Here is a 25995-nt window from a genome sequence, read left to right on the forward strand (position 1 = left end):
CTGGGACTCTCCACCTTCTCGGCGTAGCGAAATTGCTGGGAGAGGCAAGCTGCAAAGAGTATCTTTCTACAGGATATCAGCAGCCCCGGCGGAGTAGCAGAAACGCACGTCTGCATGCGCCGGCTGCACACGCTCTACAGCACCCCCAGTCCTTTAGATTTTTTAACAAATATGGTTGTTTTGGTGTACTTTCTTACTGCGGCACAAAATAAAGAAAAGAGTGCTGCAAAATACTCGAATCTATGACATGAATAGAATCCGGACATGCCACCAAATCTAGGAGCAAACATTATTCTTATAGCACAGCTATTTCCCAACCATGCCAGACCACTTGCTGGGAAATTGAGCCTTCTGCTAAAGCTCAATATTGCAGAAAGATAGTGTCAGAGTTGTGATCAGAAACATACACAGTCACTAAACTTTACCAGCCCGCTCTAAGATCTTTAAGTTTGAAGCACATGGGTCACTTACAGGTGTTTTAGGCGACATACAATAAACGGACCCTGATGACGATGACCAGATGGCCCGAAAGTAAAACAACCATGGAGTTACATTTAAGATAAAAGGTAACGTTTTGGGGGAGATTTAGTTGTGTGGAATTGTTTTCTCAGACACATACAAGTGAACAAGTGACCACACAGGAGCCCAATGTCACTTCTTAATTTTAATAACCTTTTTACCGTGGTTGGACCGCAGCATATTAAGAACAAGCATAAAATCTGTGTTTATAACTAACAACAGCATTTAGAGCAACATCTTTCTTTAAGAGTATTGCAAGGACAGGCCTTGGCTTCCAAAGTGAAACCTATGACATCACCACTGCTCGCTCACCTAAGAGAGGCTGGCACACCAGATGAAACCTTCCTCTTGCTGAAGTAACTTGAAGAGTAAATGTAACGCAGTGCTGTGTTAAAAAAACTGAGTCTTTGAAGCAAGTCGGGCTGTCATAGGTTAACATGGAAAATTAATTAGAAGTTTGCATACAGTTGAAAAGAAATGTCTTTTGTATTAAATAGACTTGTTTGACAACAACAAACCTTGAGTGAAAAACGTAATATTGACAAGAAGCGCTGGACATATTTCTGAATGACAAATGGACACTGGTGTAGAGGGTGTACATATTGAAAATGTAATCTGGAAAGCCACAAATTGGGTGAGGAGGATGGGTGGGCAAATCCACACTTCCAAAAACAAAACAGTTGAAGATATAAGAAAACTGGGATAGAAACATAAAAACAGCAACAAGAAATTAATCAATAAAAACAGGTGTTGGCCTTTAAGTATCATTCTAATATTAGAAATGTCCTGGTACAATCCTCTATGAAAAGTTTCAAGTACAAAGGTCTTTAACAAGGAGAGACTTTTTTTTTTATTTTTTATAATAATATATTTTTCTTGCACTAAAGTGGCCGGGATACAAGTAGAAGAAACGTTACCTGTCGCCAAAAGACAGGAATGTGTTACATTGCTTGCTGCCAGCAGTAATATGCCTTGAGCTCGCTTTACGTTCTGGCGTTGTCTTTATGGTGGGTGCCTGCTGGACTCTGAAGACTCGACGGGAAAGAGTCGCTGCATGTCACAGTTGTTTTACTGCTGAGTGAAGGTAGATCAGAGTCTAAAAGGAGTCGCCATCTTGTTTGGTCCGGTTGATGGAAACCTATCATACGCTGCTTTCTTTAAAGTTTAGATTGTGTGAATACAGGGCAGTGTTTTATTTTATGTCGGGCAATGGCGTGAAAACCCTTCATTTAAGGTGGGGATGACAACTTCGGATAATGCCACCTCGCGGTTCTGAAGACCTTTACAAAACTTCTCGACTTTACGTCTTGTGGTGGAAACCAGAAACGCCTGGGGGCACTATTACAAGGCAATGCATGTTAACGCTTATGTATGCGCGGCATATTACATGATTTGTTTGTTTGAATTCAAGTTTCTTAATCATGACAAAAGCCATAATTCACGAGTCTGGTGCAATTACAGCGTATTATGGCTTCTCGTTGCAGAATCGTGAAAACAATCCTTAATTTGCCACATCATCTAGGAAAACAAAGCCATGGCTGACCGTCACGCGTGGCGGCCCATGTGTTCTGGTGACACCTGGAAACAACGCAACAATGTCCCCATAACCCACAGACCGCTGAGGGGCAGAATACTTGCATTTGTTTTCCAATGTCCAACAATGACCTAAAAAACCTCGGAGGTGGCCCGATATACGGATCCACAAATATTAATGGACAGCGTGTATATGTGTGGCAATGCCGCGTAAGATGGCTCCCCGCGATTCTCCGATCACAAGGAAGCGTCCACGGCTCAGTTGAGCTTCAACAAAAACTTGACATCACTAGCAGGAAAAACACAGCGGAAGTGAGCGGCTGCGCAAACGCTAAGCGGCGCGAGTTTTGAAATTCCCAGACATCAACAGAGTAGGCTAAATAATTAAACCAGCAGGCAAAACACTTAATTAAGAAAAGGAGATCTTTTGGGGGTGCCTTGAGAATGCTTTATAGACGATATGGCTTAATTATTTATGCAGAAAGACAAAGGCCCGGTTAAATAGCGATAGGAGCTCTGTACTGTATAGCCTTGAGCACCCGGTGCGGGAGTACTGCATACTACTGGAAGAACCAAATGGAGAAGGCCCTGTTCTGTGCCCGCTGTATTGCTAGCCTGTCTGAAATTGAACCTCTAAATGTATAAAAAAGCTCACACACCGGTAATATGAAAAGTTAATTCTCTATATCCGTTTATTATATAACTACTATTTTATACGGTTATTTTGTGTTGTTAAGTGTCTATGTTCAGAAATATGTAAAATAAAACGGAATTTATAAAAATAGTCCACTATATGCGCTTCGGAAAAAAATACAACTTGTTTCCTGAGGTATTCAGTTTCCCTATCAACAGCACAGTGGCAGGCAGGCAGGTGGGTGGGCGGGCGGGCATCTTACAGCTGGAGTGATGGATTAAGTTGGCGAGGTGTTTCCATTTCATAGCAGGACAGACTTTGCAGCCCGCTGGACAGATTTTCCTCTTCATATGCACGTGCCACAGACGGCTGTTGTTTTGTGCTTACAGCAAAGTCCCTCAGCGAGAAAGGGCCATGGCTACTTCCCTCCCCAAATAAAAAATATTTTAAGTGGACATCCTGTTGGTAGTCGGAACTCTTGCACTTTTAATATAAAATAGCCTTCCAATTAATCTATTGTTCCTATACCGCCAACTGCTCCGTGAGGAGAAATCAGAAGCCAAGGGCATACCAAGGAACATGAGAGAGTAGCGGTTCAACACATAATAGAGATTGGCCACATTTAACAAGAATGTACTTGTAGTCAAGCTTTGGGGTACCCCAGATCATTCCAGAAGTGACCCGGAAGAGTTTCTGTTTCAAGTGACCGACTACTGGTAGTGCAATACAGGATCCCGCAGAAGGCCGGGCCAACTACACATATGCTCCAAGCCAAGTCTGGGCAAACACGAGCAAAGTGATTCACCCAATGCCAACTCTTGGTAGGGCATCATCGCTGTTACCACCCACTTTTGCAGCAGAAGCATTGAAACATATTCCGGAAAGCAGGGGTGTGGAGTATCTGAGGACATGGCTTCCAATAGGATGTTAGCTCGGAAAGGGAACCCCTCGAACGCTTAACGCAGAAACGAGCCGAAGCGCATGACATTACCAAAAAAGCAGCACTGGGTCCCCCCTTAAGAAGAGCTGCACAGAAGGGGGACCGTTTCACAAATCGTGGAAAATCAAAATATATATTTTTTCACGAAAATAAAAACTAATAACACTGGTCCAACTCAGTAGGAGCAAGAAGAGACAATGTGGTAAGCATCGAAGTGCAACGTTTAAAGCAGTTTTTTTTTTTTTTTTAAAGGAGAAGAAGGATTTTCACAGCGAAAATGCTGAGCACAGGCTGGTCAAAAACTCTTTGTTTAACCTTTCATTTCCATCTGACATACTAGTGATATTCAATAGGAAAATAAAATACGTAGACATATGTCATTTGTATGCAATCGCTTTGCCAATTGTCTTAGAAAAAAGGACAAAGCACATTAGGCATTGCCAAAGGCTATGCCACCTTGTCAGAACTGGTTATCATCTTTACATTAGGTTACGATATCAACAGCATCTCTTGTTCTACCCATTGGGCAGGATATGTGTTATTTACAGCACCTTACAGAGAGAACGCACGCGGAGACCAGCGAGGGAAGGAGAGCACCATTTGGAGTTAGGCGCGAGATGCACACAAGAATTCCTATCTCTGCTTCCACCCGGCGGAGAGGCCTTTGTGGTTGCAAACTGCCTACAAGGGAATGCGAAGGTGCGCGCTGGTGTGTGTCGGCAGCCCGCCGAGCAAGAAAGCACACACAAAGCCGGCGCAAGCTAGCACAATGCAAGGCAAGAGATGAAGTCATGACGGCCACTCGCGCAAGTAGACCCGAAGGCACCCACTCTACTCCAGGAAGGCACATAGCAAAGCAGGGAACGCATGAGCGATAGAGCATACATCAAACGGAGCGGACGGGTCTGACTGGCCGGCTACTGACATGTGCACCGGGCTGGGTCCCACTAAAGCATGACTGCTGCGATAGTCACACACACACGGGTCATAGCTCACCAGCCAGCGTCTGCCCTTAGCGGGGAAGCGCTAGTCCATACCCAGCCGGCTCTGCAGGCTTTCTACACACGAGCAGCATCCGCAAGGGTCTGAAGGTAGCAGACAGCAGCAGTGTCTTGTTGGTTTCCTGGTATGTCATGATTGCATGCATGCATGCATCAAGGGCAGAATCGGTCCGGTCCAGGCCAGCGCCTCTGCGGCATGGGCTGTGCGACTTGGGCTCCACCGAGGATCCCAGAATCCTGCAGCATTGCTTATGCGGACAAGGACTGACGGAACTTGCCGCAAGGGACATCTGGAAACCCAAGGTTTGCAGGCCCCTGTGCTCTGGGGAGAAACATCGACTCTTCTTCGTGTTGGACAGTGAGTGTACACATGAGAAGGCTGGCTGGGACAAATGTAAAGTATTCATGTGGGCGCATGAACGCAGAGGAGCCATGAATGCAAAACTCCTCACTCTTTGATGGTAGCGGGGCAGCACTGCTACTGTAAATGGTGGCGCGTCCGCGCTCTTTGGCAGGACTGCAGTGCACTGAAGAGCCACTACTGGCATGTAAGCACAGGTGGTGCATCACACACACTAGCTCACTCTGCCACTTTCCTAGCCTACTAGGATCAACGCATGTGCTTTTTGGTCTCCAGCTCCACCTTTGCTTTAGGGCAGGTTACGCGACATAGAGCCTATACATTCTGCTCCATTTGAAAGGGCTGCTGCATTTAAACACCTGTATGAACCCCCGGCCCCCCCGTGGGTTCATAGCAGTACAATTTGCGGGTTTCTTTTTCATCATGGCTTCCTTTCAACATACAGGCCTTTGTCAAAACACTTAAAACACAGCTTTAACCATTAGTACAACCAATAAGAGACACGTTTGGATACGCATCACAATCTGTGCTATAGAAGTGACCGTGCACAACAAGTACATTCAGGTTCGACCCCTTCTCCTCCTAACTCACTGAATAAAAAGAACACATTTGGTTGCATGGTGCAGTGTGGCCTGGGTTGTGCTGGGCTGTGACTGCTAAATTGCACTGCAACGCACGCAGTGTCTTTGTGCTCCGTTCTGAGTTCATTTTGTAAAAGCTGTCTCAGGTCAGAGAAGCAGAGCGCTGCGCGCCCAGGTAAAAGAGTAGAACTCACATTCTGCGGCAGAGAGCTGCTCTGAGTAAAAACCATAAGACGAGTTCAGCAGAACTGCCAACTATCCAGGCCTGCAAATGCCCAATTTGGGGTTGGGATACGGTAGTTACAAAGGCAGTGCCTGTAAGAACCACAAAACAGGCCCACCCTTCTAGACCGAAAACAACCTGACCTATACTAATTCCACAGACCTGCAAGCTGCACCGAGCAGGTGCAGCCTCACGGAATACAAAATCTGTTCCACCCCATGAGCGGCAGCACCCCAGTGCTCTCACTAAAAAAGATTGTACGACAATGCTCCAGGTCAGCCGAGATAAAAGGTTTTCACAACCACTACAATCCTCATTCTTCTTGAAGCCCTTTGGGAAGAAAGCTGCAATTCTCCCAACCCGGAGCATGTACATGAGACTTCTGCTTCTTACATGGCAATCAAGCTGAAGACGCCCCCCCGCTACCCTTCTCTTTCGCTCAAGCCATCATGGACCTGGTGTGTTGCAATCAACCTTCCATTTTGGTCAGCGTGGAGCTTTTTTTGCAGGTGCATCCAGGTATTTAACGCAGATGAAGAAACCACAACAATACCAAGTACGGCTTGCCATCATCTACACCGATCACAGAGGCATGGGCCCCACTGGGTATGCAAGGAAAGAAATAAATAAAACGTCCAGCCAGATCTAACTGGGGGGGGTAAGAAGGATGTAAAGTGGAGGAAACAATGACGAGGAAACCGTGATTGGGCAAACAAAAACTAGGACAGAGAAGAGAGAAATTGACAGAGCACCAAGGATAGAAAAAACCAAAGGGACTTAGCCTCTGGCAAAATGGCGACCGTACAACAATATGCAGCTGCGCTGTCAAAGCAAGAGACAATGCCCGACAGTGATGCTTTTTATCTGCCTTCGCCAAACACTGCGCTAAAACCAGCCGACCGTGCCCTTAAACGTGTTTTAAGAACAGCTGTAATGAGGGAAAAACAAAATCATATTTTTATTTCGACCGGCCAAAGGCTTAGAAACGACGTATGCGGGGATCAGAGCTTGCACTTATTGGAAAACACTTGTATTTTTTACATAACTAGCTTGGAATTTTAGACTTCCAATAACAAGGGATCCGGTCTTGGCGGCCCAACATGGGCTAGTAGCGGATTGGCAGCCTACTGGTCACTGTTGGCCATGATGCCAGTGCTTACTGAGGCAGCAGAGTTTGGAAGCTGCAAAGACGATGCAAGAATTCAGGCCTCCAACTCTATGAAGACCAGACACCCGGGGTACGCCAGCAGTCAAGGGAAGCTATGAAAGCAGGGAACAGCATGGAAACAATAGCACCACAATGACATGCCGTGTAGGTCCATGCCAGAATCCTGCACGCCCTTTTGCACCCCCTCCCCCATAGCGAGAAGTGTCTGCATCAGGGTACCTTGTAGCAGTGGCTAAAAGGTGAATTACTCGTCGACAGAAACAGAAGACTTGTGAAAGCGAGCGAGCAGACAACCATTCTGGAAAACCCGAAAGTAGCATCCTGCGCTAGCTTGCCGCATTGAAGCTGGCAGCGGGACCCTAGAGTCTCACAAACATTCAGATCAGCCGTGCTGGTGCATACTGTATAAATAGTTACGTCATTCTTTAAGTTGTGCATAGTGCCTTAGGACGGCCCACACACACAAGTGGGCTGAGCACATAGAATTATTTGCAGAAACACCAGCACGACTTCCAGTCACAGAGAAGAGAAGCTCTGCATGGCCCTGCGATGTCCATCCTCATTTCAGCCGTCAACACCTCAAGCGCAAGCCCAGGAGGTGCATTTGAGCAAGGGGGACGCGCCCTCTTTGGCTCATCTATGAGATAATTTGAAATCGAAGCAGCAGTTACCATCTGCAAGGACAGACAAAAAAATCATGCATGCTCCTACATAGAAATAATGTCAACTTGGATTAATTGTAAATCGGGCTTCCAGCACTGTGCGCTGTCCTTCCAAAAGAATTAAGAGTGATGGGGAATAGCAAATTTGGCACAGAGAAAAGTAGAAACAGTTGCAGCATGAAAACTGCACATATCAAACACGGTTGAGAACAGACCGGTGCAGTGCGCACCACAAGTGAAGGCCGAGCACGTGGCTAGAATCAACATGCGCGGCATGAATTCTTCTCCAGCATTCTCAAGGCCAGAATTCAGTCAACAATAAACCCATGTCGGGACATAGATGTAAAAAGCCTCTTCGTCATGTGTGACTGGAATCCGGACATACCTAAGGTTCTTAGTGAAGACCAGAGAGAAAGCCCAAGGCAATCGCTTTTTCTCTCTGGTGCACTCAAAAGTGATGATTCAAAGCTCTTCAAAGGACACATCTTGCAAGCCACATAAGGTGGCAGCAGAAGTCATTGAAGAAGGTACACTCAATTCTCCATGCCCAGAAGCTATAGAAGGTACTCTCAATTCTCCATGCCCAGAAGCTATAGAAGGTACTCTCAATTCTCCATGACGAGAAGCTATAGAAGGTACTCTCAATTCTGCATGGCCAGAAGCTATAGAAGGTACACTCAATTCTCCATGACCAGAAGTTTTAGAAGGTACTCTCAATTCTCCATGACCAGAAGCTATAGAAGGTACACTCAATTCTCCAGGACCAGAAGCTATAGAAGGTACTCTCAAGTCTCCATGACCAGAAGCTATAGAAGGTACTCTCAATTCTCCAGGACCAGAAGCTATAGAAGGTACTCTCAATTCTCCATGACCAGAAGCTATAGAAGGTACGCTCAATTCTCCATGACCAGAAGCTATAGAAGGTACACTCAATTCTCCAGGACCAGAAGCTATAGAAGGTACTCTCAATTCTCCATGACCAGAAGCTATAGAAGGTACTCTCAATTTTCCAGGACCATTTGAGTGCAGCCCGGCTGCTCCGCTTAATTCGAACCTGCCATGTTGGTATGCATTGTTCGGTCACATGAACATCAGATTGTTGCTCTTTGCAGAGCACTGAATGGGATTTTGGCCATCTAGTGCCTAAGCCTTTGCCATAGTGAAAATCGTGCCACACACAAGGCTTGTGGCACTAGTAGGTCCAAAGACAGCCTGTTGCATCCGGACACCATTTATAATCGACACATTGTGCCTTTTCTTTTGTTCTTGACGCCTATGTGGTCTACAGCTGTCCAAGAAAGTGTCCCACTCATAAACGAGGCCACATTTGCAATGATAGGACAATGTCAGGAAATGCCCTTTCTACATCCCAGCATGGTCAGTGCTTTCGCTCGTTGCGGAGAAATTCAATTTACAGCGTGCTTCGGCCATGCGGCTGGGGAATAAAGTTCCATACGTTCTGCTGCATACCTTCAACTACCGCGGTTTCCTTGGGAAAGTGCCTCACGAAGATCTCAAGTACACCTCTAGAGGCAATTCTATCCTGCAGTAACAGCTGGCATACGGATTCCACTCACACAATCGCCATTAGGCACGGCGTAAAGTATATGGAGCAGCTGGTGCCAGGGAGTCTGTAAATCCTGAGTTAACTTACGACAACGTTCCATGGCAATCAGCAGCGAAACACAATTGGTGGAGCAACGGATAGTGATCATGGCTATTTTTACTTGCATTTGAGTTTATCCTGAAAGCTAAAATATCAGCAAATTACCACAACTGCTGCGGTATTCCATTTACCTGGCACTACTCCGATATGATGCGTTAGACCGCAGTAAGGTGGTGGGGATAAGATGCAGTGGCTGCAGAGGCGCTCGGCATTTAGACAAAAACTAGTGAAGAACGATTGCCTTTAAAGAGTTTATTGCATATCAATGTTGGGGGGTGGGTGAACAAAATAGTTCTCTGGCCGTGCTGAAGACGACTCCTTGTAAAAATCTACTTGTGGCGAAAGTGCGACACTACACAGTGGAGAAAGTGTCAGTGCTTCTTTACGGATCTTTGCTCGTGTGTGCATGCGTAACAAAATGGCAATACATATGTAATAACGGAAGCGGTGCAAAGTGTGGAACGTACTTGTTTCTGCTCTTCTAGCAAAGAGCATCCGAGGCGGCGTTTTAGCGCTCCTTGGTTTGTGTTGAGAAATGATTTGGGTATTTCTTCTCTATGTGGCCGAGTACCATACACTTACATATCCCTTCCTTGTCACAGCACTCTCCTGGGCCGGATCTCAGTCCACATCTCAAGAGACAACGCAGACATTAAGGGAAAAAAATCAATCGTACATTTACCGGGAACATTTAAATAGTGCAACTTTCTTCGAAAACCATGTCGATCACAAAAGAAATGGACTCCCTGCATGTATCCCGATTCTCTAGGTTATACCTTGGCACACGCAAAAATGGATTTGGATCCACGTAAAAACATCCTGCCTGTTACTTCACTCTGACTCCGGAGAAAAAGGCAGCAAACTGGCCAAATGCTTCCCAATTTTACCAAGTAACACTTTTTGTTCGCCCTGCCGTCCGCTGAATACAAAATAGGCTCTACTGAAACCTGTGCCGTTTCCTTCCAGAATTAAATAATCCAAATCATTAATTTAAATACAAAAAGCAGAAACAAACATTTCCCCCTCAACACACTAGTAGCTGTCAGATTGAATGGAAGTTTGTATTGTTGAGATCCATTGTGCATGCATTCTCCTAAAAAGGAACACAAAACGCCCTAAATAAGTTATTTGCGCTTTTGGTTTCACCAAGTTGTACCATGTCCATACAATGCCATATTTTGTGCAGGAGCAGAAGGGTCTAAACACAAACATCAGTCTCGAGCTCATTGCTGTTCCTTCTTCCACATGGTCTGAATGCCTCTTAGAGAGGCTCAGACCGGTTTTCCTGGGTGTCCTTCCTTGCCTTTGACAGGGAGAATTGTGCTGTCTGAACTGTTCTGCTGCAAGTGGAGTCTGTTCCCCCTCTGAGAGAGAGGTGGGGGGCTGCTGTGCTGCTGGTGGTAAAAATAGGAGGATCCCGGATAATGGCCCATGACTTCACTATACGTCGGAGGTGGTCCTTCCATTCTTCCATTGCTGCTCTGATTGCTTGCACTGATGCCCGAATTACTGCTGGGTGGGCACGGGCCCCCGCCCCCGCTGTACATTGAAATGTCTATCAAGTCACTGTCGAAAATGGTCCTGTTGGGCGGTGCCCTGACAGACTCGCGATTGAGTTCCATCTGTTGCTCTGGGTCTCGGAGCTGGAGCATGCAGGGGCCCTGGTAGGGCGGCGGCTCCTCCCCGTCAGAAAGAGAGATGGTGGGAGGCAGGTCAATCTCGTGTTGCACATAGGGGTAGGTGGGCTGAAAGCGGCTGAAACGGTCCCTCTGCATAAAGGAGGGGGCAGTAAACCTGTCCCTGGACCTGGGCGCGTACATGTTCTGAAGAAGAGAGAGAAAGAAACATTAATAACAATCCAACTGTTCAGGAAAACGTCGCAAAAACATCAAGAAAACTGGTATTTTTCCAATTGGTTGGGCTTGTAGGACTTTGCAATGACACTAATAAACAAACAGTAATCAGTCACTTTGTTGCAGGAAAAAATAAAGAGTACACAATATCGAATTTGGTTAATAAAGAGGGCACAAAAAATCTACTAGAGGTATACATGTTGAAATACAGGTATGGGTTTTAGTTGTTTAAAAAAAATGTCCAAATAGACCAGTATACAATAGTCTAAACGGAAGGGAGAAAGAGGGTTCACAGATAGAAGTGGTCACAGGGGTTCGGACGGTATGTCCACTCCCCCCAACCGTAAAGGGTATTTGCAAGACGACCGTAGGTAGAAAGTAACATGGGTTAATGAAATAACATTAAAAACCAACAAAAACGGTAATCGAATTATTAAAAGTTCCACTAGATGGCAGTCTCCGACTGAAACAGACTGCATGTAGATATTGGGCTTGATGAAAAAGGTACTTTTTTAAAAGTTAGGTTGCGTTATATATTTATGTAGATATTATCCCAGCACTACAATCACATCCAACCTAATAAACACAGATGTTTGCACCTGAAGTGCATGCATGCAGTGCGCCTCACAACTTTAAACTAGCAACCTGTATACAACTTGAAAAGGCATAGGACAGAGGTCTGACACATTGAGTACTTTCCACTGACATACTCCGTATACACGCAGATGCGTCCAATGGACACTCTTCATGCTGTTGACCCCCTTTCCAGTCTGAATTCTGCAGCGATTGCAACACATCCATCCCATTCTCAACAGAACCTCATTAAATCATGGCACTCCGTCACTCTTTCATTAAGGAATTCTTTAATTTCCTTCTAGCTTTGGATGACTGAAGGAGCGCCCGTTTTTTCAGGAGACATCGGGCATTGCTTGGAAGCAGCAAGGGCCCAGCTAGTTGATGTAACTAAATGCCTGGCGCCTCTGCAGCATGTCCATTTCAAGATCTGCTGTGCAGAATGCTCCACTGAAATGGCCAAGGCCTGAAAGAGTAACACAACACAGTTCCAATCCACGTTACTCTCAAGTTACTCTCGGAGGCCTCTAGAAATGAGAGCAGGGTGTACAGGACACCAGAGTCAAAGACACCTAAGCGTTCATCTGCATGTTGTCAGACCTCTGTAAAGGCTTCTCCTTGAGGCTTGGGCAATTGGTCTCGGCCTTTGGTTCCGGTCTCGATAGGACTAGTGCTTAAGTTACTACCCTTGTAATGAACCTTTCTGTCTTGACACTGCCGCAAACAACTACTCTACTCACCTGTATCGTCATCCGTGGCCATGGTTCCAAACTTTAGCTCTGCTTCTTAGTCCTTTGGAAATATCAAAGGAGGCTGCAAAATGTCCCCTTCATGTACCCAGTGGCAAGATTGATTGTTGGCTCCATGAGGCTGCTGGCCCCGCCATTATGCTAGCAATACCAGACGGCTACCAACTGCTAAGAGCTGACAGACCCAACACTAAAGGAGGTGGCCTTGCCGTTATCCACAAAGCCAACCTGCCTATCCGTCTAGCCACTACCACGCCACTCCAGTCTTGTGAACTCCTCACTGCCAAACTCCAACTTTCATGCAACCGCACTCTTACCATCCATGTGATCTACAGACCACCTGGACCATTAGGCACCTTCGAGGACAAACTAACCAGCATCCTAACGAATAATACAAAAGACCATACGCAAATCCTACTATTAGGAGATTTCAACCTTGGCTTTAACGACTGCAACGACAAACATGCCACATCTGTCGCTGCACTACTGCATGACTACGGACTAACGCAAAAAGTCACCACCCCCACCCACTCCAAAGGCAGAACTCTTGACTGGGTTGCGGACCTGAACTGCAACACTAGCATCACTAATATAACCCCGCAAATATGGACAGACCACCATCTAATTTCATTCTCCGCCGCACTTGACCTTAACCACCCTAAACCTATAGTAATGGCCCCGCCACACCCCACTAGAAGTAAAAAAGAAATTTCAGCAGAACAACTCCTTCCACATCTCCTCCCCACCCTCAATAACACAGACAACATTACAGACCCGACCTTACTTGTGGAAACCTATAATAATACCATGACCATGGCATTAGATCTGATTGCCCCCACCAAAATCCGTAAAGGCAAACAACTCTCCCACCTGAATAACTGGTTCACACCCCAACTGAAAGACCTCAGAACTCAAAAAAGAAAACTGCAATCTATATGGCGACATTCGCCCTCTGAGGAGAACAAAATCAAATTAGCCACCCTTGCCAAACAATATAAAAAGGAAATCATTAGTACAAAAAAAACCACTTACAACGACAGGATAACCAAAGCCAAATCGAATACTAAGGAATTATTCTCCATCCTGCGGGAAATGGAATCGCCCATACCACAAACAGACAATATCCCCAAAAATAAACTCTGGTGCACTAACATACAAAACGCCCTAGCAGGAAAAATCAGCTCTCTCCAAACTAAAATTGCAATTAAAAAAGCCGCCTTGCTAGTGCCACCTGAGCCCACCCCCAAGGCACAGCCCGCCCCTAACCAGGCCGCTAACACTCCACACCCCTTCAGCTTCAAACAAATAACCATACTAGAGACAGAAAAAATCATACTCTCCCTAAAACCATCCAATTGTAAAGGCGATATCTGCCCCCCTCAAATTATAAAAGATGCAGCGAGAGACCTAGCTCCCTTCATCTCAAAACTGATCAACGCCTCCTTCAAGACTAACCTAGTGCCCAATAACCTTAAACAGTCCTGGGTCCTACCCCTGCTAAAAAACAAACTCTCGACCCTTCCATCCCGACAAACTATAGACCCATCACCACCGTCCCATTTCTACTTAAAATCATCGACAGGGCAGCCTACCTGCAAATCCAGGACTACCTTGAATCCAATAACTTACTTGGCTCACGACAATCTGGCTTCCGACCCCTTCACGGCACTGAAACAGCCCTGATTGACCTCAAGACTCAAATTGACGAGTTGAAGGATAATGGAAAATCAGCTATGCTACTCCTCCTTGACCTATCGGCAGCCTTCGACCTGGTAGATCATGCAGTTTTATGCAATCACCTCGGCTCTGCTGCCCATTTCTCAAGCGATGCCATAACCTGGGTTCAATCCTTCCTTGCTAACCGGACTATGAGAGTCTTCTCCCCCTTGCAGCTGCTGATCCCATACAAGTCTCCTGCGGTGTCCCCCAGGGATCATGTGTGTCTCCTACTATGTATAACATCTTTACCAAACCCTTGTTTGACAAGTTGGATAGACTGGGTGTCATCTACACTAACTATGCAGATGACACTCAGATCCTCATCCCCCTTTCGGGCAACTTCTTGGAAGACTCAGCTTTGGTAAACAAGATATACCTCCTCATTCAGGCATGGATGGCATCCCACGGCCTCTGTCTGAATGACGACAAAACAGATTCTGATCCTCGGCACAGAGACAGCGATTAAAAAACTAGACCCCAACTACGCCTCATTTAACATTGACAACAATGTCATCAAAGTGATGCCCACAGTCAAAACCCTTGGGGTCTATCTGGACTCAGCACTCACCTTCAAGCAACAAACTAATTCCCTAGCCTCCTCCACTGCCTATACTTGTAAACTGATCCGAGCATGTAGACCATTCCTAACGGAGGCCAGCTGTATTACCCTAGCTAATGCACTTATCATATCTAGATTGGACTATTGTAATGCCCTATATGCTGGATCTAACAAGTATATCCTCAACAAACTCCAAACTCTCCAAAATAACGCTCTTAGAGTAGCATTAAACTTACCCAACAGAGCCCATGTCTCCACCGCCAGAAGGAACATCCACTGGCTCAATATTAATGACAGGATCACCCTCAAAACTATCTCACTCACATCCAAATGCCTCAACAATATAGCTCCCCCCTACCTAGTTAACAGAATCAACAAAAGAACCTCTAATCGCCCCACAAGAATATCTAACGCCTTCACCCTGCTGGTGCCCAGATATAAAAAAAGCACAGCTGGCGGCGCCAGCTTTCCAGTCACAGCGGCCCAAACTTGGAACAAACTCCCCCTAGAACTCAGAAAGGACCAACCTTACCCAAGTCTCAGACGCAAGGCACTCTTATGGCTACGATCTAACGACATCTAAGGTGATCCCCCTCCGCAACATTTCCATTCGCCCTGAGAGACACCCTCTTGACTATGCCCTGCTAACTTGTCCCTAGGTACCCCTACCCCCACTGCCAGTACCCAGCTACAAACTGCGGCTGACCACCACTCAGCTCCTTCTTGCTTCCGACACTTGACAATCAACCGCACTAGTTCTCTCTTACTGCATACCTCACTGAACTGTACCACCTTCCATTCTCTTTCTGTTTCCAACATCTGGCATTAACTGTCCAACACATGCAATCTATAATGTTTCTGAATCTGCTCCTACCGCTTACTTCTGTGTTTGTCACTGTAACCAAGTTCTCAAGTATTCTTGTAATGTTTGCGCCCGGCTACCTGCGGGTTTGGTTTTGCGCTATATTAAATAAATAAACAAAACAAACAACTGGAGGATGTGTTTGTGTGGGGGCAACCAAGTGCAGATGGTGAGCAATGGTGGGACGGGTTGCTGGGCAGGGTGGCACAGCTGTTACAGGACATAACCAGCGAGATATACGGACTATCAAAAGACACAGAGGTACTGGAGGGGGAAACATGAATTCAATGAAATGCCCCCCCTCCTTTGCGTGAAGCACAACCTCCCCTACATAATTGTAGCGCATGGAAGCCCGCTCCAAATATATTGTTTGCTATATGTTTTTCACGTGTGAAAGAAAAATGTACATAGAGAAAAAAAATCTGTGAAATTACATGACACCCACCCCCCCAGCCCTGGTTCCCAGAGTGCTTTTCTTGTTGGTCTTTCCTTGGGTTTTAATATCTATTGTATCCAAGGTCACCTTCAGATTTCCACATCAAAAACACTCAAGTTGCTTAGCCTGCTATTGGTCCAGATCCTTCTTACTCACCTTGCAGGAGTGTTCAGCTCGTCCTTACTTTCCGGGGAGGGGGCCTCAGGGAGGTCTTTGGCACCGCTGGAATTTCTTCCCTGACGCGTTGTTTCCGATACTATGAAAACCCAGATCCTCAACTATGTAGAGCTCATGCATTAAGCATTTCCAAATAATCACTCCGCCGAAGACTTTTCAGAACTAATGCATCGCCCTCTTAGGAGACGACATGCAGAGCGTGATAGATGATGAGGGCGTCTCTCCCTTCATTTCCGTCCAATGCCGGAGAATCACTGCATGGCCACAGCTTCTCTTGCCTTATTCCCGTTAAAGACGATAAAGGGAACCCGCTCCTGGAGACCCATTATTTTTGGGAAACCCCTGCTGATGTTGGTCAGTCCATCGAATAATTTAGGTACAAGGAACTGCCGCAAAAACCTCAGAACATGGATACTTTGAAAGAGTTTTGACCTTTGCACTGTGTTCTATGGCTCTCATCATTGTGGGTTGGCCTTCAGATGTCTAAAACAACTTTTCCTGTTGATTTTTATCCCCCATTACCTTGAATCGCAAATAGGGAATATTAAATGATTAGGCCAGTGCCGGCAAAACAGCAGAGTAAGATTGCAACTGCTCCATTTCCCCCATAGACCAAACCCGTGGACTTCAAAGCATTCTGGGTTTCCCACAGTTTCCCATGGACTTATGGCAGAACTTCCTGTTCGAGCAGCAATGGCATTCCACGCCTCTCAACAGGAAATCTTCCTTTCATAGAAAGGGCAATAGCGCAGTTCATCTTTTCCCATTGCTTGCATGCACAATGGAATTAGATACTCACAAATATCCATTCCATATTATATCATATCACCCGCTTTTGAAAAAAGAATTCGAAACCTGGTACTTTGCTAGAAATCAATGTACCACTTTCAGTGCTGGGCCTTGTTCCAAAACTTCCCCCAAAGGAAGTGGAGGTTTGATGGGAAGTTGGGAACCCACATTTAGCAATTAGTCATGAGCCATTGAGCATGAATCTATAAGCACATAGATATTCTAATGGTTAGGAAGCGTTAACAAGGACACTTCCTGTACCCGCGAGAAAGCACTACAAACCTTCCCACTGCTAGAGGTGTGTGAAATGGGGCAATTTCTATTTCACTAATTGGGTCGAAGTTCATGAAGAATTGGTGACATTTTTGGAAATGAAACCATGAAAAAAAAAGTATGGCTGAAATGAAATTCATACAAGCAGGCTTTCATAATTACAGAAAAGGGCCTATAGTTTGTATAAAAATACGAAATATTAATTTTATTTAGTAAAGGTTTCTAGAATTGTTTGAAAAAGTGAAAAAGAATATGTAAACGAATGAAAAGGGAACCTAAATTCATGTAAAAAAATACAGGAAAATCATAAAAAGGCATAATATTTTCAGATACTTTTACATTATTTTAAACTTTTTTGTCTCACGTGTACATCAACCCAAGTGCAAGCTTGTACAATTAGAAAAAACAATGTGAAAAAAGATTGACAATTTTTTCTTTTTGTAGGTAACAAACAATTCAAGTAAAAATGTAAATCCATTAAAGAACCTTTTTAAAAATTATAAACTGTACATGGGTTTTTGTTTAATTGTTCATATGTTTTTAGAACTATTCAGAAATTGTATAATGATATGTTTAACTTCATTACATGCACATTTTTTATTGTGATAAGCTTGTGGTCGAATTTTGTGCTTTTTAAAATAAATGGTTTATGTATCTTTTTAATACTATAAACATTTTAAAAATCTTTAGAAATATTGTATACTATTTTTTAAATGTATTTTGATTGAATTTTCCACCACATTTATAAACAGTAACTCCCCCACCCATCTAAATCCTCCAGTGAAACAAAAGCAGTTGAGTCTTGTTTCCATTAAGCGTTGAATCTGCTACTATTTTTAATAGTAGTTCCTGTCGTTTTGCAAAATTAATGAGCTTTTGCTTCACTTACATGTCACTCATTAAAACAGTTTATTTTTACTCATTTAAAATCATTTAAAATTAATAAAAAATGAGAAAAATGTATTTGAAAAAGCTGAATTCGTCTACACTGGTTTTGTAATTTGTATCGGAGGAGGAATTTTTCAGAATGGCAAATTTTGTCAGAGTAACGTGTATGTTTTGCTATTTCATTAAGTAACAAAAAGGAAATGTCGCCAATTTCACTGCGGGATTCAAATCATTCGCACACCGCTACCCAGACCATTCCACTTGCAATCCTTTTCAACTGGAAACTTCCCCAACACCGCTCACTTGGGCAGACCCTGGCCACTTTTGACACAGCATCCAATGGTTAGTAGACTGCTCGGCAAACACCTTCCTTACAGGCGCACGCCACCCTAGGCATTGGCCATATTCAGACAGGGAAATGGCCCATCCTAAACACCCGAGACAAAGCCACCAAAAAGCAGTGAGTATTGCCTGTGTGGCGCCATGCTGAGAATGCACAGTTCTCTTACACTGGTCTAGTGAGAGAGTTTTAAGTTTTGTGTTGGGTGCCACGGCTCTGGCATTAGGTGCACAGATGCTGTGCAAGAACAATACTCACTTTTATATTTATTTTTTCAGACTACGTTGCTCCACACTATTCATGAATGCTGCAACTGCATAATTAATCTTCCCTTGATACCTAGTTTTCAGATAAGCAGTGCAGGGCATTAATAGTTCATGGACACCTGGATCCGGGGTCCTCAAGTTCAGTCCTTGAAATGTTCCTGAACATTTCGGGTGGATGCTTCAAGAAACTCTTCTGCATGGTTTGCTTTCTGGGTCCTAGACTTTCCTCACGTGGCAGATTTGCACTTATTACTAATTGGCGCTTCTCTGAGACTGATGATGCATAGTTTACATTTTATGCCCCCTGAGGACCCATCCGCCATGCCAACATCACTAACCCGAGGGTTCAAGATCGGAGTAACTACCCACTGAGCCAGAGAATGAATTGGCTGTGGTAGGAACACGCAGTCTTGCAAGCCAAGCACTGAGCAAATATTGTTCACCCAGCAGCCCTGGCTACCCCCGTACCACTGGCAGAGACCTCTCCTGCATGTAATTACAGTGAACCCACCTACTGGTAAGCATCCTCTAGCCACCGGTTCTGTGGAAACACGTCTTATGCAGATGCACAGACCTTTTTACTGTTAGTGTAACGTTCTGTGGAAGGCGATCAGCAGATTTACGGAAAGGTTCCCTGGGTGCCGTGAGAGGGTTGCTGTCTATGAATGAGCAAGAGCAATGCAGTAGCATCTATCCAGCTGGAAAATGGCTCGGCCATTTCACCTGCAAGGTCTTCTTCCGTAAATATGGTTAGTGTATGCTCTCTTCCTTAAATGCATGAGTTGGACTAAGCATGTTACTCAGAGGAGCGATTCATGCCCTGGTAGTCGTTAAGTCACCCTTTCTTGAGACAGGCAGAATGTTTTGGTTGCCGGACAGTGCACTGGTGCATTGAGTGTTTCCCCCTCTACCTAACCCTAGGTAGTGTAAGTGCACAGACAGGAAGTGAACGGGGGGTGGGGGGTGAAAAGGAATAAGTGTGCCCATTCCAGCAGGGCCTTGGGTTAAGTGCAGAGGTTACCCTTCTCATGGAATGAATTCCAGAAGTGCAATAGTGGTGAGCAGAGGCCTGGGGGCAAGTGCGAGGACTGGCGGGGGGAGCCTGAGACCTGTGTGACTATGGAGGTGCAGCAGGTGACCAGTCAGCAAACACAGAGCATAGTAAGGGAGAGAGGGAGGAGGGAAGTAGGCAAGAATAGAGAGGGGGTTAACAAGGGAGAGGGAGAGAGAAAGAGGAAGAGAAGAGGAAGGTCTTGAGGAGTTTCCAGAATTTAAGGAGCTCAGGCTCAAGACAGAGCGCAGGAGGGAGGATGTTCCAGAGGGAAGCACCTGCAGAGGATAAAGATCAACCCCCAAATCTCCATTTTGAAAATCGGCTCAACCGCAGAGAGTTGGAAGAGGACGAGCAGAGGGCTCTCTATGAGAGTATTTAAGGGAGCGAGAGTTGTAGGTAGTGCAGGCCTCAGCCCCAGAAAGACTTGGAGACTATGCAGAGGGTCTTGAACTTGACCCTTGCAGCCACAGGAAGTCACTGGAGGGATTTCAGCACTGCAGAGATGCGGTCCCTGGGCTTCAGGCCAAGGAGAAGTCTTGCGGTTCTGTTTTGGATGAGTTGTACAGGTCGTAGAGTAGAAGTAGGAAGATTGTGGGTCATCCACATAACACTGAAAGGAGGTGAAGGCAGAGATCCTGCGGGCCAGAGGGGCCATGTAGACATTGAAGAACCAGGGGGATAGGTTAGATCCGTGGGGGACACCACAAGTAGAGAGTGATAGCGGAGAGAAAAGACCCAAGTTACACCTAGGAAGGACGGTCAGAGAGAAAGGAGGCAAGCCATAACAGGGCCTGATCTGTGATCCCCAGGGTGTCATGGAGACGGGAGATCAGGATTATGTGGTTTGCTTTGTCGAAAGCATAGGAGAGGTCAAGAAGAATGAGGACAGAGGGAGAGTTAGAGTCAATATTTGGGAGCAGGTCTTCACAGGTGTTCAGAAGAGTGGTTTCCATGCCTTTGAATGCTCTATAGCCAGACTGATGGTCATGGAGACAACCAACAGATTCAGTGTGGAGGGTAAGCTGAGAGATAGCCAACTTCTCCAGGAGTTTTCCCAAGAAGGGAGTGATGGAGATTGGGCGGTAGTTTGCTGGAATGGAAGGGTCGGCAGAACATTTTTTGAGCAGAGGGTGCACTAGAGAGTGCTTAAGAGAAGTGGGGAAAACTCCAGTGGTGAAGGAGAGGTTACAGAGGTCTGCCAAGGCTGGAGCGAGAGTGTCCATGTTGTCCTTTATGGTTTTGGATGGGCAGGGGGCCACGTGTCTGGAGGATGCTTTCAAAGACTAGACTCGTCTAGAGACCTCATCAGGTGTAACACGGTGTTACGCTCACCTGATATCCCCGGGGGCGTCTGGAAGGCTCTGACATCTGGAACCCTGGATGCGTAGTTGCCCAGTGCTGAATAATGAATCTGCAATTACAGAAGGGAGGATTTGTGATAACTGTCTCCAATGGGTGAATCTCCAACCTCCCTCTGACTGATTCCCTTCCCACTGGGTTCTTTTCGCACCTTAGTTATTTATAGGGTGAGCTATCGGTCCTGTGTTTCTTGTGCAGGGGCGCTTGATGTTTGTTGGCAAGCTGCCCAAGTTGCTTCACTGGTGCAGTATGCCTTCCTTGGGCCCAAGCCTGCTGTGACCCCGAATCTGCTGGTAGGAAGGTAGGTTTGTTAATTGTAAGACTTTGTTCTGTTTATGGTGGGAATTCGTTAATGTCTTTATCTCCTCCTTTTCAGGTGCGAAGGTCTTGATGCAGGCGTGCCGGATGGAGAGGCACGTTTCCTAGGTAAGAGAAAGCGCGAAGCGCAGCACCTTTATTGTCTTTTAAAGCTAACCTGTGTTTTCTTCTTCTTCTCCTCACAGGCTGCTGTGGTGCTGCGAGTGGATGAGCGTGCGATGAAAAACAGGCCCCCGGAATCCGTTAAGGTAAGTACAACGCTGTGCGGTTGTTTAATATTGAACACAAACCTGAATATGTCTCTTTTCCTTTGCAGATGTTGCTATGGTGCTCCGGATGGAAGCGTGGCGTAGCGCGATGGAATTCGATGTTTTGGAAGTGCGCCTTCTAATATTGTTTTTCCCTTTCTCGTTATTGCAGGTCGCAATGTTCGAACAGCATCTGTGGTAGCGGCTCGCCGGAAGTCCTTAAACTAGTACTCACAGCTGAGTGATGTTTCTTCTTCTCTAGGTTTCCACAGATTGCAGCCCAGTTGAGATGCTGAGCGCGGGATGGTGTTTTCTCAGGTAAAACAGAATAATCTTGTTTTTGCAGGATTACAGGAAGATGCCGAAGAACAGGAGCTGGACACGGTGAGCGTCACGCTGCGGGTTGCAGAATAACACAAAGCGTGTTCTGCAGTCAGGGTGTGGTTTATATAGCCCAAGGAAAGTAGTTCCAGGCCAGCCACACCCAAAACACTAGACCGCATGGCTTGGTTCTTAGAACTAGACTGTGTGGGTGCTTCCATGTTGGATTTAAATGGGACCTAGTTTGAACAGCCCTTCCTTCCTACATATGAGCCTGGTGCCAAAGGCGCCAGGACTGGCTCCAGGAGCCCCTTTTGCAGTGGTTTTAAGGCCCCCAGGGTTCTGGTGGGAGCTTGCTTGTGGCAAAGCTTGTGCCCCCTCACAGTGGTCATGACACACGGGAGGGGGATGGGATGGGGCAGCCGAGGGGGCCCCAAGAGCGAGATGTTGGTGCATGAGTGGGTGCAGAGGCGAGAGGGGTCAGGATGTCCTGTGGTTTGGCTGTGAAGTGTGCAGCCAGGGCTGAGCAAATGGCCTGGGTGGGTGCAGAAGATGATGACGCTGCAGTAGGGTTGGCCAGTTCCTTGCAGACTTTGAAAAGTTTGTCAGTGTTGTTAAATGCTGCGGGGATGCAGGCTTCAATATGGACTCTCTTTTTGGACCTGATGAGGAGTCTGTATTGCCTTTGAAGAAGGCAGCAGGCCAGCTTGTCAGGGGGTGCACCTGAGGATGCCCATTTCCGTTCTGCTGCTTTGCTCTTGCGATTAAGGGCAGCCAGAACGGCGTCGTACAAAGAGTTGCACTTTTTGGCAGGGTTCAGTCGGACGCTTATGACAGGGGCAAGAATGTTGAGAGTGCTGCAGATGGAAAGGTGAAGTTTAGAGAGGACTGTGTCAGGGTGGGAGTCAGTCGAAGGAGGATAGTAGGTGGAGGCGAAGGCAGCCACTGACACTCTTTTCATGGATGGAAAGACCTTGAAGGCGGTCGGCGTTGCAGGGTGTGCCAGTGCTAAAGGCGTAAAGAGCATTATGTGTGAAGAGAAGAGAGTGATCAGTCCAGGTGAGTGAGATAGTGAGAGAGATACAGAGAGGGGTGTCTGAGGAGATGAGAGCATCCAAGGTATGGCCTTCAGTGTGCGTCGGGCTAGAAGGTAGAATGGAGAGAGAGAGTCACATAGGTTGCGGAAAGGTCGTGAACAGTCAGGAGAGTCCAGGTGTATGCTAGTATCCCCTAGTAGGAGGAGTTGGGAAGAGGAGGAAAGGGGAGCAGAGGCCAGGTCAGCCCGTTCTGAGAGGAAGAGGGTAGACTGTCCGGGCGGCTGATAGAAGGTGGCCAGAGTAAGGGAGGAGACAGGAGAGAGAGCCTGCAGACCAGGCATTCAAACGAGGAGTAGGCCTGAGTGGGAATACCAGAAACAGGGATCCACTCGGGAAAGTTGAGGGCTACTCCAACTCCAGGCCTGTTGGGCCTGGGCTCGGAGAGGATCTTGTAGCCTTCAGGGAGAAGTGTGTCAAAACTTGTGACATAGCTGTCCTTAAACCATGTCTCAGTGAGAGCAAGAACACCAAGATCCATGAGTTCAAGGAGGCGGCAGATGTCAGAGGAGTGCTTGACAGCAGAGCGAGAGTTAAGTATGGCAACATGGAGCAGGATGCCATTTTTTAGAGAATTACGGGCGGGGGGGTACAGGGAACAGAGGTCCACTCCCCCCCCCGTAAGTGGTGAGAGTGCCTGAGTCATAGAGGTAGGAGGGGGTAGATGAACGGAGGATGACGAGGATGGGAGTGAGGAGAGTGCAGGCAAGGGAGCCAGGTGGGTTGCAGGTGGCAAGGGAGCCGTGGTGAGAGAGGCTATATGGTCAGGAGGAGGCAAGAAAGCAGATGGCAAGGGAGAAGGTGGAAAGCCGATAAGGCAAGGGAAAGTAGGAGGTTGGACTGAAGCCCTTGGACCAGGATGGTACCATTCCGATAGACATTTATTATGGCCCTAGAGGTGGAGAAGGCAAGAAGGACCTCCCAGCGGGTCCGACCATTAATGTGTGAGAAAGAGTAAGGAGAGAGCAGAGCAACCATATGAAGACTCTATACGTCGGGTGAATCTATCACCAATTGGGTTCGATGCCTGAATCCTCTATATCTTAATTGAGACTGCAGACAATCTCCCATCTTTGAAAGCCTGGGTTTTCCAAAGGTCGACTTGATCTCTTCCTCATGTATCTGAACCATGTATCGATTCTTTGCTGGTTCAGAACAAACGGCGACCTCGTGGCTTTGCAAGATTTGTTTAATAGTATACACCTTTTCTTTCTTTAATTGTTCTAAATGTGGGAGTAAAACCATGCGCCTTCCCACCTAAACTGTCGGTTTCTTCCCGACAGATTTAGTGAGAGGTGAAGGATAGGAGATAGGGAAACAGTTAGAGAAGATAGGAGAGATAGTAAGCCCCATAGAGAAGGGCTCCGAGCGAGTTACACTTAACCAGGCAGAGCTGCTGAGGCACGTGAGGGTGAAGGGGGGAGGAGGCCTGAGCCACACAAGGGAAATACAAAAGGGGAGTGACCAGTCAGCGCAATCACAAGAAAAGCAGGTGTGAGCACCTTACATTGATATTAAGCTACAGGCATACAAACTATGTAGGGTGAAGAAACACCTAAATATGATTTTTATCTAACCAGTCACAGACAATGCAGAATGAAAACACCTAAATTCGATTTTAAGCTACAGGCATACAAACCATGTAGGATGAAAAACACCTACATTTGATTTTCAAGATGTCGACATGCTGGACAATGTCGACATGCTGGATATTAACTGGGCTGCCACAGGCCCCGTATCATGGGATCCTTATATTTCCTTTATTTTGAGATCTACCACTACCAGTCTATGCCAATTTCTCTGTGCACCTGTTAGACCACCTTGAACAACTGCGCCACTGTGTGATTAGGCGCACTGGAGTAAGAAGGAATGCAGGTGTGGATAGTACTCATGAAGTGCAAGTCACCCAGGGGCTCTAAGTGCAAGAGACTTCCTTGACCACAGGGTTACTGAGAACTCCCAACACTTCACCTGGATAAGCTGCTGAACGGCAGGGTCCGTTCTCTGGTGGTATGGCACGGTTGGCATGTAACACTATCACCCATCACAGAGGTTTGCACTGTGCAACAACCGGTGCCCTTAAAACTTAAGATATGGGAATGTACCAGCTGCATACGGTTGCACAGTGGTGTCCTGTCCTTAACAACATGATTGCCTGCATGAAGTTCGAGGATGAAAGACCGCTCTCAAGATTCCCCAGCGGACAGACCCTGCATGAGGAGATCATCTAGTCCTGGTCTCGTTCTTTTTCTAGGCTGAAACTTCAATACTGGCTGCAGGACTTCCTATCCTGGGATTTCAAGAATGCATATAGAAATCGGAAGCAATGGCCTGCTCACGGGCCGCCCGGGGGGGGGGGAGGGGGCGTGGAGGGGAGCGCGAAGGCTCTCACAAAGTACACCAGAACATTCTCTATGTAGTGAAATAGGAATTTCAAAAACTGGTGACGGATTCCCAGCAGCTGCTTAAAATAAACTGGGAGCAATTTCAAATGATTAAAATATAGCACTCAGGCCACACACATTAAGAAATATCCAAACACGACGATACAGTGAACACTATATATCGCTCGGGCGTGCGTACCACTATGCCCCCATTCCATTCGAGAGGTGCTTTTTAAATCCTGTTTTTTTCCATTTAATGTTGTTACTTTAAGTGCTATTTTTGCCATTAGCGCCTGGGGGAGAAGTGCTGGCCAATCGGGAGGTATGGAATGCGGGCGTACTCAGGCAGTGAACACATGCCTTCTATGCTGCCTTCCCCGCTGCCCTGCATCTTTCCCCCTGGTGAGTCGGCTGCCCTGGCCCTCGAGTCCCCTCCCACGATCCC

The 25995-nt window shown here is 46.4% G+C and overlaps 1 protein-coding gene across 4 annotated transcripts in view; it reads right to left on the minus strand.

Annotated features, from left to right (window-relative positions):
- Nucleotides 1–651: 651 nt before the first annotated feature.
- LDLRAD4 (low density lipoprotein receptor class A domain containing 4) overlaps nt 652–25995 on the minus strand; it is a 411417-nt gene continuing 386073 nt past the window's right edge. For all 4 annotated transcript variants that reach the window (XM_069620819.1, XM_069620816.1, XM_069620817.1 and 1 more), the window contains one exon: nt 652–11111. In XM_069620819.1, coding sequence (XP_069476920.1) covers nt 10560–11111 — 552 coding nt within the window. In that variant the 3' untranslated portion in view covers nt 652–10559. The remainder of the gene's footprint in view (nt 11112–25995) is intronic.

This window comes from Ambystoma mexicanum, chromosome 5q (assembly GCF_040938575.1).
Source record: "Ambystoma mexicanum isolate Mex_15411 chromosome 5q, UKY_AmexF1_1, whole genome shotgun sequence".
Lineage (NCBI taxonomy): Eukaryota > Metazoa > Chordata > Amphibia > Caudata > Ambystomatidae > Ambystoma > Ambystoma mexicanum.